At 35.6% G+C, this 13,752-nt stretch overlaps 1 protein-coding gene across 6 annotated transcripts in view; it reads right to left on the reverse strand.

The window, feature by feature from the left end:
- The window catches only part of CGNL1 (cingulin like 1), a 63,678-nt gene that overhangs the window by 13,334 nt on the left and 36,592 nt on the right, over positions 1-13,752 (reverse strand). For all 6 annotated transcript variants that reach the window (XM_087745100.1, XM_087745096.1, XM_087745097.1 and 3 more), the window contains 5 exons: positions 10,399-10,605; positions 9,972-10,076; positions 3,529-3,681; positions 2,700-2,870; positions 94-255 (listed from right to left, as the gene is read on the reverse strand). In XM_087745100.1, coding sequence (XP_087601226.1) covers positions 94-255; positions 2,700-2,870; positions 3,529-3,681; positions 9,972-10,076; positions 10,399-10,605 — 798 coding nt within the window. The remainder of the gene's footprint in view (positions 1-93; positions 256-2,699; positions 2,871-3,528; positions 3,682-9,971; positions 10,077-10,398; positions 10,606-13,752) is intronic.

Here is a 13,752-nt window from a genome sequence, read left to right on the forward strand (position 1 = left end):
TATTTTATTTCTTCCCAGGCAGAATCCATGTGAAATGCTAAAATTATTTTCATCAGTTCTAATAAGACACCAACCCTCAAAAATGTCTTTTACCTCCATTAGTTTGATTTGTCTTGCCCGATCGTCTTTTAAGTGGTTTTTGGCTTCCAGTTCATACTCCAAGCCTTTCACAGTCTGTTCTAGCAGCTGAGTTTTTGTTATTGCCTCATCCTGAGCTCTTTGGTGGTCCCTCAAGTTTTCTTCCATAAGACGCATCTGAAACAATAAGATTATGGTAATACACTTTATACTGTACTTTCTACAAATAAGTGATGTCAGTAAAGGGGACTGACTACAAACATAACAGATCTGGAAGTGTGACAGGGATTGCATTGTGTTATATGCTTTTCACAGTAATGATTGTTTTATCCACAAGATGGCACCAAGAAAATAAACTTGGATTAAATATCAGGTCTAAAGAGATGCTTCACACTACAGGTTTTACAGCGACAATTATACTTAGTGGGGTTTTTTACATTTATTTCTTTTTAGCCAGTTACAGCAAGCCAAAATTTTTACAATTTTTTAAACGTTTTATCTTTGGAACTTTTGCAATATTATTCCTTTCCTTTTCAGACTACCAATACTTTAGCTTTTAAATAATTATGTAGTTTATATGTCTGAGGCACGTCGATGACAGCATTTTACCAATGACATAATTGCTAACATATATATATACATGTATATGTATTAGTATAACTTTTAGATATAGTAGGATTATCTGCTGAGGACAAAAGTTACTCAATAAAATTATCTAAAACCTTCACAGTACTTTAAAATAAGTAGTGAGAGGGGTTTTAGGTGAGACTGTGGTCACTCCTTATACTTGTAACTTAACTTGTGACACGTATATAATATATGATGAGAAGTTTTCTTCCTTCACCATACAGTCTTCCATATTCTTCCTGTTTAGTCAAGTGCTTATTTTAGTGATGAAGCTAAAATAATGTATTAGTGGCTGTTTACAGATTTTGCTACCTATTGCTAAGTCCTGACAACAAAACATTGGACATCTGCACGACTTGGTGAACAGCTAGTTAAGTGCAGAGATTTGTGTATTAATAGCATTTCATATGCATTTAACGTTTCAGAAAGACATTGGATTGACGACTTTTATGTATCCACAGAGAACTTAACAAGAGACACAGCAATGAAGAACTCCCACACTGCCTTGCAAGACTGTTTCATAATTTTTCTGGTAGAACAAGGAGATGATACTCGTGTTGCCATGATCATTACAATCCTTGGCTTTTGATGAGACTCTCAAAAAGAATGTTTTGTGCACTATGACACCTACCCAAGAGGATTTTCAGAGACAACAAACTCTTTCATGCTGAATGGAAGGACTAGCTATTTGTACTTCTTGTTAGACACAAAGGTGGAGCAGCTAATAGACTTTGAATTGTCCTGAATATTTAGCCTCTCTGGAAAGTCTGCTGATTAACCTGCCTATCCTATATTTTCAGATTTTGTTTCCTGTTTTGCAGCTAGTTGCCACACTGCATTTTTAAAGCCCTGGGATTTTAAATATCGCCTCATGGAGATGCAGAATTCCAAAACCAGTAATATTTTGTCCTTTATATAGTGTTTGGATTATCTTTTTATCAAATAATGAAGGTTTCTTTTGTTCTGAAATTTTTCTTTGTATTTGTTTTGTAGTAATAGATAACACTAGAAGTGTCTTTCGTAACTATAAACACAGTGTGTATACATATTTACATACCACACACACATACATATCTTTTATTTAAGTTGTCTATTCTCATTTATTCAACTTAAGAGCCACGTTTTCAATATCCCAGTTTTATCTTTCACATTTCATTATGAGTCTTCATCCCTTTACAAAGGCTCTCCATTCCTGAATGGAATAAACATAGAAGGAAGACAGAATAATATATAGGAACTATACTTTCTTCTATTGCTGTTCTTTTAAATTGAATTTAAAACGAGTTTGTTAAGGGGAGAGGGCAACATAAGAGAAGTTCTGAACTGGAAAAATCAAACTATTAAAATATTCTACATACAGAAAACATCTGTGACCAGTGTATTCTCATAACTCTTCCAATTACAGAACAAGAATATGCAGATCTTTAAAAGACTGGATTGCCTTTATGGCAAAATTTACATGCTAAGAAGCAGACACTTCAAGATTGTGGTTGATTCTTGGTTGCACAGACACCTTTGTCATTTAAATCTACAACTTGACTCATAAGAAGGAAGAGGAGAATGTATAACAACTCCTTTAGAGACAGAATTCGGTTTTGTGTTTTTTGGTTTTTTTTTCCTTTCTTTCCCCTAAATAACTGCTGTTTTGGGGTTTTTTTCCCTAATTCAAGAATATTTCCACATTCTCAGTTCCTTCAGTGGCAGGCATTAAAAGAGCAGCAGATCATCAATGTAATCCTTGTCATATCACTTAAGATACATTCATTTGTCAAACACCACATTTATCTGTCATAAACAGGAAACCCCATTTCCCTGGCAGAAGTAACATGCTGATCATCATCACGAAGAATGAAACTCAAAAGCATGCTGATTGAGATCAGTCTCTCATGATGAAGTACATAAGTGTGATAGCAAACATTCATTGTCTTGAAAACCATCTGAGCTGAATTCTAGGTCAAAGGTTAGAATTTGTCACTGAACTTATGAGTCATTACCTCATCTTGCATTCTCATGGTTGTCAGGCGTGATTTTTCTACCTCAAGGTTTTTCTCTTTTAATTGTCTCTGCACATCTGCAAGTTCCCTGCGATTTTTCTCCTTGTATTCATCAAGCTGGTTCTGCAGCTCCAGAGTTGATGTTCTTGAGACCTCCACCATTTCAGACATCTGGGAAAACAGTACATATAAATTTTTCCTAAAATAGTGCTACAAAAGGTTCTATCACGCTTAATATACCAAAAGGTTTTTTTCCTCCAGCTTCAATATTCAGCTCAGTATTTTCAGATGGGAAATTTATCAAACGTTCCCAAACAAATGTATTTCTATGCAGAAGTGTGAAAACACAAAACAGTAACGTTATTTTCTAATAGTACGTGTGGCAATTCTCTTTTTGTCTGTCAGCAGTTCTCCAGCTGACTGACGTTATGAGCTGCACAGTCACACTTCAGTATATCAATATTAAGTTGTATGGTTTACACAGTGATGGCAAAGTAATTCTAATGCAGTAGCGTTTTGAGAATCAGCTGTAAAACACACTGAAATATTGCTGTAGCATTCATTAGAACTGAACTCAAATCTGGGATCTTGTTTAAACAAAACAGAACTGTTTTACAACAGTATTTTGAGATAGCAGTGTTCCAACCGCTGTTCCAGCCCTGAAAGCTTTTATTGATAGCCTCTAGGTTAAAGAGACTAACAGTAAAGTTTGCATTTCACTTTCTTTTACACATTTAAAAAAAAAAAAATTCTTTACAATTTGGCAGCTCATTTGCTTCTGTCTGTTAGATATTCAGATTCCTGCAGCCTCTTTGGAGTGAACTCATACCTCCTCCTGTAACTTTTCAAGAGTCTTGTTCAGTTGCCATTGTTCATTCTCCATTTCATTCTTTATCTGCTTTAACTGTTCCTTCTGGTGAGTTTCATCTTTTAACTGCTGAGTTAAGTGTTGCCGTTCCTGCGAAATACAACGGATGTTCTCCTGTAGTAGATGAAAAAATATATATAATGAAATGTAGACCCTCTTTTCTAATGCCTTAAAGGAATGTTATATAACACTCTCTGTGCAGCAATAATACCACCAGCTGTTGTAACATTAAGACATACTTAAATAAATAAAAAAAAAAGTTTATGGAGTTAGCCATTATAGGACAAACATTATTTTAGCGATGCAGCGCTTTATCCTTCCTATAAATTCCTAAAACACTTGCACCATTCGTAGGACCAAATGATTTTCATGATTCTGTTACGTGCAAAGCGTACATTCCTCTGCAGTTGCACACGTCAGCAAATCCTACCTCCTGCACAAGGTTCAATATCCACTTCAGGATTCACATTTTCCTATATGCTCCCTTTAATGCTCCCTTAAAAGTTTTCCCAACAACAACCTTTTTTCCTAGGTAAAAAAAAAATAAAATAAAATACAAATCTGTTGCTACGATGAGTGAGAAATAACTAGCTGTGACTTTTTTTTCCCCCTGTTGGTGTGCTTCTCTAGCATGACGTCTCATTGTGACAGATGCTGTGCAAACAGAACTTTGCAGCTCCTAGCACAGAAATCTCCTTCCTGAAAGAACTTTCTCCATTCATGTTCAAACCAGCCCTTCATTATTTGAATTAAATTTTGAATGAACTGCAGAGCTACGCTGTATGCTCATCTACCAGGAGCTCCAAATGTGTCTGCTATTACATTCAGGATGTTTAAGAACTTACCACCCTCCAACTTCTAAATAGTGTCCATCAGCAGAATAACTGACTGTCACTAGTCCATTCCAATACAAGAAAAGCAGGTTATCTTCCATCTGCATGTCGGGACTTTCACCTCTTTCTTCTCCCTCCATAATAAAATACCTTAATGGCCCTACTCTAAATAGACACTACAAGACTAGAAAAAGCATTTGTTTTTATGAAGTCTGAGAGGCATCATTAAATTGATTAAAATCAGATTATGGACAGTTTAAATTGTTCCAACAGAAAAATGTAAATAATTAAAATCACCATAAATTGTAAAAAGCATTCCAAAACATTGTTTTAAATTTTAATATTGGGAATATAAAGTTTTGTTGAGTATCTAATACCTATGATGCTTACTTCATTACACTTCAAAAAACTTTAAATGTGAAAACAATAGTATTTCTGTAGGCAATACAGATCAAAATAACAAGAAGTAATTGTTCTGTTATAAAAGAAAAGAAAGAATATCATCAAACGTTAGAAGTTAGAGATTTCTTTAGATTCATTGTCTGTCTTATGTTCCTGTATAACCTGTCAACAAAAGACATCTCTGATACTAACAGGAGTTACGGTGGATGCCTAAGAAGTGCATACATAACCCTAAAACATGCTGGGGGCTAATAGAAGTTGCTGCTGAAGTCTTGGGACCCTGCTAATGTGCCATATTTGAACAGGTTATAAAAACCTCATGTGCGCCCCCCTCCTCCATCAGCCTTTCACAGATCATTTAACTTTACTGTTTGTTTACACATTCTTGAGAAATAAACTGGCAGACAGGGATCAGTGAAATACTTTGTAGCAGATTAATGGTACCAGCAGGATGCTGTTCTGCATTTCCAGTGTGCTGAAAAGGGAAGTAAACATCAGAGCAAATCTGGTCACTCTCTTTACTTCAGAGTTATCATCAACAGCAACAAAAAACAACCAACCAAACAAAAAAAAGCAATCACTAATATGAGAAGAGATTTCAGCTACTAACTAGGGCAATTGCCAAAGGTATGAATAGGTATGAATAATTACAGTGTTTAAGGAAAATAATAAATAGGGGGCTTGATGCAAGCAGTGGATCACCTCAGTTTTCATCAGGTCATGCTAACTTTTGCCTGATTTTCAGATATGTAGCAGACTGAGACACGCAAGATTGAAATTTAGCTTTTCTTCCTTTGAGTTATATTCCGGCATCCTGAAAAGAAAAACCTATACTTTCATGCATTGCATCTCCCCATTTTCATCAACCTATTTTCACTGTTTATTACTAAGAAGGATGATAAAACAAATACTAAGTACATTACTAAAAATTAGAAAGTGTTGTGAAGTTGTAATAATTATTTCAATAGAAAATGCAACTCTTAGATAACTGACCTGTTCCAAGGACAAATTTTGGTTTTGCTGAGTTTTTTTTTAGTTTGTTCAATAATAAACTGACAGGGGCAATGCTGCTTCAGGGTATCACGGGAACTGAAGTTCAGGTGCGTCATGCTCTCATTCCCCCACATCTATTAACATCTCTCCTGCCCGTGTCCCTCTTGTGATGCATCAGTATCTGTTGAGCCATCTGATGTGCCATAAGAATCACAGGACTAAGCATTTCCTGGACCCAGTAAAGATCCTATCGCTTTCCAGCCTGCCTTTCTGGTATATCACATTTATTAGTGACAGGAGAAAGCAAAGGCTTCTCCGCGTACATATGAAGGACAAGACTGAAAAAAAATTTACACCAGTATTGTTTCTTACCAAATCAACAAGTTTTTAATGCACAATCAAATGGTTCACATGCACAACCATTCTCTTTGGACAAGTGTATAAGAGCTGATTGTTCTCTGGGCTTGATGAATTCTACTTGGCTGGAAATTTCCTTAAAACACCATTTTGCATAATTTTCTTTTCAAAAAACTATTTAACAGGTGTCCATATTATGATCTATATTATTCAGCTAGTAACTATGCCATAGAATAATTTATTCTTCAAATAGTGAAATTACCAGTAAAGCATAATAAGGTCTGTGTTGTTTTGCTAAAATGTAGCCAGCAGAAAACTTCATAACATAGGTATAGGGTAAAAATATTCCTCATGAAAACTGAGCATTGCAACAGAAGTCATCCTTGTTTTACGAAAAATCCTGCATTACAACATACACTGCTTCATTCTTGTAATGTTATTCAGGGGAAATAACATGTCATATGTAGTTTCCCATCAACATTCATTTTCCTTGGGCAACGCAAATTAGGATATGGTATTTCCCTTTTCCAGATTAGCTGATAAAAGAGAAAACTACTGAAAAAAATTAGCATGCCTAGTTTAACATTCATATTTGAGATTCATTTATATCGCTTTGCTTAACTCAAGTTTTAAAAAACATGATGCAATCGAAACATTGCAACTGACTATCCAAATGCTGCAGTTTCCTCAGCGTCTAGCCTTTCAATGCACTATACTGCATTTCAATATTTGAAATTTGGGATGCCCTACAGGACAGCTTCAATAGTCAACTCAAGTATAACCTCTAATTTGAGTCCCCTTCACATACAAAAATCCTTGAGTACTTTCCACTGGAATTGGCTGGCCTGGCAGTTACAGTGTAAACACAAGTCAAGTAAACAGTTTGTCAGTTGCCATTTCAAAGCCAATCTGTAGTGGCAATTAATTACTTTGTGAAGAAGCTTAGGTGTTATTTCAGCACAAGTAAGGCTAACTCTGCAGCAGAATTTCTCAATTTCAGGTTGGTGGACAGACGGTTGTCCAGAAGACAGGGAGACATAAAATAACAATAGAACACACTCACATTTCCACATACCCAGAGAAGGAAAGAAAACAAAATGGGGGAAAACAAAAGTAGTAATTTGTTTTCATAGTAACCTATAGATTATTGTGATACTTCCTTATTTTTCTGAACAACATTAGTTGAAGCATCTCTTTACAAAATTAATAATTTCTTTCAACTGATAACTGAAAATTAAGAATGTATTTCAACTTACAGTGCTCTGTAACACTAATTCTATGTGCCTACCATTATTTACCACAATGAAAACTTCTGTTTCATATTCCTCCACCCATGGAAAGGATCCTGTATTCTGATGGTTTAATTTAACAAGCACAGAATACTTGGCAATGCCATTCATAATGTTGGTATAATTGATATTTTTTAATATATTGCAGTACCACATATGCTATGGTTAAGGTGCATAATAATTATACTAAATTATTTCCTTTCCCAAGAGAGTTCTCAAGAAACTTCCAAAAGTCTTATCGATGTTGCAAAAACGTTAATATATATTTCATTTCTTGAAACAGCAGACTACATAGAGGAGGCTACCCTAAAACAGAGGTTATAACACATCATGGGACACTACAAAAAAATACTGCCTGCCTGACTAGCCATAAAGAAAATTTCAATACATACTGAGGTTGATTTTAGACAAAAGCATTAAAACAAATTGTCTATAATAATTAAGTGTATTCCAGCTTTAACTTTTCCAAGTATAAATTTGGGATGGAGGAGGAATAGATTTGGCTATGTTTACAGTAACTGTTATAATTCTCTTCATATTGTCATTGTCTTTCTTATGCTAGTCCACCATTAAAAGTAATTCGTATTATGTAAAAAGCAAGATGGGGCAGTCAGGAATTAAGTTTCCACTGTGATAAGCATTATTACTGTGCCAAAGTTTGTAGTCTAAATTATCAAAGGTAACGGAAGGCCAAATCAGCCTACTGAACATCATGGTTCATTAAAACAAACAAAAATCTAAAGACAGAAATGTTGAATTGTTCTAAACAGAAGAGACCGCTGATTACATCCTGAAGTCCGTTAGTGCTCATATCTAGTGGAAAAGAAGTGTGTAGAATCAGAAAGAGGTTTAAACTTGGCGTGCCAGAAATTAGATATAAGTTGTGAATAAAACGACAAGACAGACTCTTCTATCTGTCACCTTTCCTAGACGAATTTGGAGACCCAGCCTGGAGGCAGCATTACTTGGCATGATGCCCTAAAGGATGTGTAAACAGAAAAGAAAGAACATACTTTGCAGGCATCTTGACCCACAGCTAATCAAGATGTAGGAGATGCATATGGTGCATTGATTCATGTTGTGCAGAAAGGTCAAACCAGACTGTGATAGAAGGGAGTTCTTAGAGAACAGTACTAAATGCAAGCCAACGATGAGCAACAGGCCATCTATCGTGACTGTGCAGACTACCAGCAATACATACAAGCAAATCTGGAGAATCAGTGAGGTAGAACAGAAAAACAGATTTAAAAAGACAAAAAAACAACTGACCAAAAACATCAGATGAAACACTTATTGATGTAGTTACAAGGAACATCAGCTTAAAAACATCATTTTGTAGAAACAAAACTTCTTTATCCGTACTGTTAAAACCTTATATTCTTGAAGCACATTCAATTTTAAAGACACAGTAGTATTTTCTTGTTGTTGTTATTTTCTTCTTTTTACTGTAATTAACTGAACCATGAGAACATGCTGGTTAATGCAATCTTTCCTTGGTTTATAATCCATTTATAGACAAGTTTCATTTTCAGATTTTCAGAACAGTAATGTAAAATTTGTCTTGAAGACAACAAGGGGAAACATCTGTTCAGTTAAAAAAGGATCGCTAGCAACGTACACGTACCTCACTTTTGAGCCTGACTTGTTCAATAGAATCACTTTAAAGCTTTGCTTCTGTAAGCAAAACTAAGAGAATTCTAAACTATGATACTGTAGAAATAAATGCTTCTTTGGTACATATAAGAGGTGAATTACAAACAGGAAAGATTAGGTTTACAACTTTTTCAGATACAGAATATGATGTCAATAAGAAGAGTTTTAAAATTTATACACATTCATCTCCTTACTAAACAGACCTGAATTTTCATTCCATCTGAATAATTCCATCTTTACTCATACACAATATTGCCAACATCCCTCTCCACTGCTCTGAAGTAGATGCATTCTCCACACGATTAATTTCTGGGCTAATCTGGGAGAAAGCATATCCTTTCCTGGATACTGAGTAGAGTAAGGAGCAAGGTGGAAAAAGGACTTCGTACAGAGTTTAAGAGGCTGCAAGTCCTAGTGGTATGTGTTAAATTTCTCTGGTTTTGTGATTAAATATACCAGTCCCATGCAACATTTGCAAATAAGACAGGTTCATAAAAAATAAAAAGAGAAGCCAATTTCCTGACATTTGCCTACTACCAATTTTTTTATTTATATCCAAGTACAGCTTTTTATTCTTTTACATGTAAATACCTACACACAACCAGAGTTGAATGATCATTCAAAATAATAAAACAGATTTATAAAACCTTAGGCAGTTTATTTTGCGATTCATCTCCCTGAAATAAAGACTTTAGCAAGAAAACAATTTTAATTAGATGATGCTACGCTTTCAGGAAACATTTGAACATTGCAGTGAGGTCTGGACTTCAAAACAAAGTCTACTTCAAAAAGAATGCATTTGCAGAAAGCAATGGTGACTCAGGTAAACAAACAGGAAATTTAAAATTTAATTATTCCAAATTGCTCTTGTTCTTACCTGCATATCTTCCAGTTGCCTTTCCAAAGACCTTTTTAACACCATCAATTCTTTTGACTCCTTTTCAGCATGTTTCAAAGCTTCTTCTAAATGTTGCTTCTCTTCCTGCAATGATATGATTTGATACATTTAGAAATAGGGGCAAGGCCTTTAATCTGACAAGTAAACTGAGCTATAAAGTATGTTCACTCTGGCCTATCACTGATCTCCCCAATTCCAAGCTGTGACTTGCTTTTACACTGGTTTTCACTGGGGAAATCTTTCCTATACATGTTAGCAAACTGCATCCTGCTTCTCGAAAACCTGCTGGTTTTGCTTAGCCTTCCCAATGACATTGCCCATCCTCCTCTTTGTCAGTTTTTGTTCTGTAAAGTATCCTTTGCAAAAAGGAAGGAGACTACTTAAGGGGCTTGTTTTCTTAACTTACCTCATAACTCTTTATTTTTTCCTTCACTGCATCTTCTTCTCCTTTCATATTATCAATTTGTTTGTGCAACTCTTCAATTATACTCTCTAGTTCACCAACTGTTCTCTTCAACTGTTCATTTTCCTCAGTCAGCTCTTTGACTTGTTTTTCTATACTATTTCGCACCTCTTGTGCAGCATTTCTTTCACTGGCAAGGACAGCAGCACTCTAGTGAAAACAAATTATATCATGTTTTTAAAAAAAAAAAAGATGCTGTTTTCTGACAGAAGTTTCATATGGCACCACAGCAAACATAGCTAGGATATAACATTAAAATGTCAACAGAATATTTAACTTAGTCTCTATGCCTTACAAACATGTATTTTTATTATTCGTATTACTGTGGGAGAACACACAAGAAGCATTTTTTTTTCTCAGGCATACCTACATGCTAAAGTAACATACAACATCTGAGCAGTCTCATGCCTGCCATGACTTATTTTCACCTTAATATTTTCCTCTTTATTACCCTAAAATATTTTCATTACCAAATCCCATTGTTAGATAATTCCAAGTAATCTAAAAAACTTAACAGACATCAAGTGTCATACAGACCTTTAAGAAAGAGCATATCGATGAAGAGTGTCTTCCACAGGAACATAAAATTTAGGCAGTCTCGCCCCACTGCTTATTCCAAGCACTAACAAACAACACTCTGCATCCATGCAACTACTTGTGGGACTGCAGAGTAAATCAACTTAGGGAACAGGATCAACTGTAATATACACACACACACATAAATATGAAGAGATCTTGACACCAAAAAAAAAAGGGGGGGGGGGAGAAGGTGTTACCAGAAAAAAAGCCCCAATCCATTTCAAAACATGGTCCCACAAAGTGCTGTGTCAGCACAAAAGAGCAGACAGTGAGCAGGCATGAACAAGTAATAGAGACTGGAAGTACCTTACAGTGGTATAATGTATACACTTCGTATTTTTTCAGAAACTGAAATCAATACACAGCACAATGAAAAACTACAATAAACTATTCATCACAATTTATCACATGGTGATAGATTTGTTTGTTTGTTTGTTTTTGGCAGGGTAACTGGCTGCAGCATGTAACTTTTCAGAGCTAATCATCACCTTAGTCTCGCCACTTGCCCTCTCTAAAACACCCTACCATTTATTGTGGAAACCATGAGTGGAAGTATGTGTCTATATTGTTATACTATCTATACTGTTATACTATAACACAGACCAGGTATGTACTTGTAAACATTTAATTCTGTGGAGTAAGGAGCTGGAAGGATTTAATCTTTGCTCTTCATTGACTTGTCAGTCAGAATCCCCTCCAAAGAACATAATCCGAGATATAATTTGTGGTTCTTGCTCTTGGGCATTCAGGGTCTGATACAAAGCAGTACTCTGTACAAAGATCTGGTTCTCACGTATAGGCTCACTGCCTTCTACATCAAGACCTTAAACAACAGTAAGACACCCGAACATACACACGAGTCAACCCAGACCAGTATTCTCTCCAGTGGCCATAGCTGATGTTTATAGACAAAAAGAGGAAGAACAACTACGGGGCGAGCCTTTCCCCATTACACACTCCCAGCTCTCACTGTTTTTCCTCCATGAATATATCATCCATTAATTTCTCTAATCCTTTTTGAATCCATTTATACCTTTGGCCTCTATATTATCTGGTGACAATAGGTAATTACACATTAATTACTGAAGCATAATGTTTTTGCATGTGAGATTGTGTTTATCTGGCTGAAAACAAAAGAAATCCTACAGAGTAGTTTGGTAAGAAACTATTTGGTGAAATATTTCATGAAAGCATGAAAATCACTTTTCAGTTATGCTATTTTTGATTGTAGCTCCCGATTTTCCCCTTCCCACCCCCAAAAGGAATATGCAAAGTTATATAAAAGGGTGTTTACAAAGTGCGCCCTCACTAGATTGTTTTCTAGCAAGCAACAGCTTTAAAATCATGCAAATTAGTTCGATAAAGCAGTAACTCAGAAAACACTCAGACTGTCTACAAGGTCAATGAACTTATTATACAAAAACTGGCAGCATAAGTAGGCTGACAAGTTTCGGTCTTTTGAAAATACTGAAACAACTTGTTCTTCTAAGTACATGACGAGTTAAAAGCTCTGAAATAAATCTCTGTTGATGCTTTACGTTCTCACACACTGAAATTTCAACAGCATTTATATATTCCTTTAATTTTTGCTTTTACCATAGAGCAAAGTTTTACTAATTAGCAGGCACTCCACCAGTGGCTCCTTTTTGTCTCATTTCCCCTTTCTGGAGCTGAGTGAAAGCAGCTGAGGCATGCTGGGGAGTTCAGGGAAAGGAATGTTGATTTGTCTGTTCTTTTTCATCCAACCGCCTACACAGGGCTGCACAGTAAGAGAGGACTGCAGCAGACCCGCACTGTACCTGAAGATCCCACTACCTCATCTACCGTGGTTTGCTCTACTTTCCCCACACAGGAAGCATTATTTACTTAGAAGTACATGCACACACACACAAGCATACAATCAAACAAAACCTCCAGATCTACATAGATAAATACACACACAAATACACACACACATATATATGTATTTAACCTAACAGATTAAAAATTAAGTTCAACCTACACTGATGCAGTCGTATCTACAGATCTGCTCCAGCCTGCCTTTTGCTGTATGTATCTTAGGATACTGTTCCAGCCACTAAAATTAAATTAAACTGGTATTCTCTCTCCTTTTTCACTATGTATTTCAGTAAGTTAACAAGATGCTAGGTGAATATATATAAAAGGTAGAGAAGCATAAAGGGCAAGTTGCAAGTATTATCTTTATTAACCTAATTTAAAATCTTGGAAATAAATTGCATATATAAGTAAAACCTGCCTAAAGTTCCAGCTGCCTGAACGACCAGCACTTAACCAGCAGATTGCCACAGGTCTCTAATGACCTTGGCATCATTACAAGGGTTACACCTTCACATGAACGAACTGTTCCCAAAAAAATTCTCTAACACGTTAAGTACAAAATTCCTTTATTTCACCTGGAAGGGGTATGTCTTAAAAAATACTAACAATAAATATATACACTCACACACACACTTTTTCAAGATGGTAGGAAAACTCTCTTAGTATATATGGGGAGCTTTACTGTATTGGAGAGTATTGGAGAGTGGGCATTTTTCTTACTTATCTTCTGGGGAGAGGAGGAGAAATTTTCTTCACAGTGCACATTTCACTGTATACTATTGTTTCAAAGTCTTTTTAACTTCTTTCATATAAGACTGAAAAGAAACACAGAAGTATCTATCCCATCAGTTCACCTTACACAACTGTACTATACACATA

This window comes from Nipponia nippon, unplaced genomic scaffold (assembly GCF_047370975.1).
Source record: "Nipponia nippon isolate SJK-2023a ecotype South Korea unplaced genomic scaffold, ASM4737097v1 scaffold_9, whole genome shotgun sequence".
Lineage (NCBI taxonomy): Eukaryota > Metazoa > Chordata > Aves > Pelecaniformes > Threskiornithidae > Nipponia > Nipponia nippon.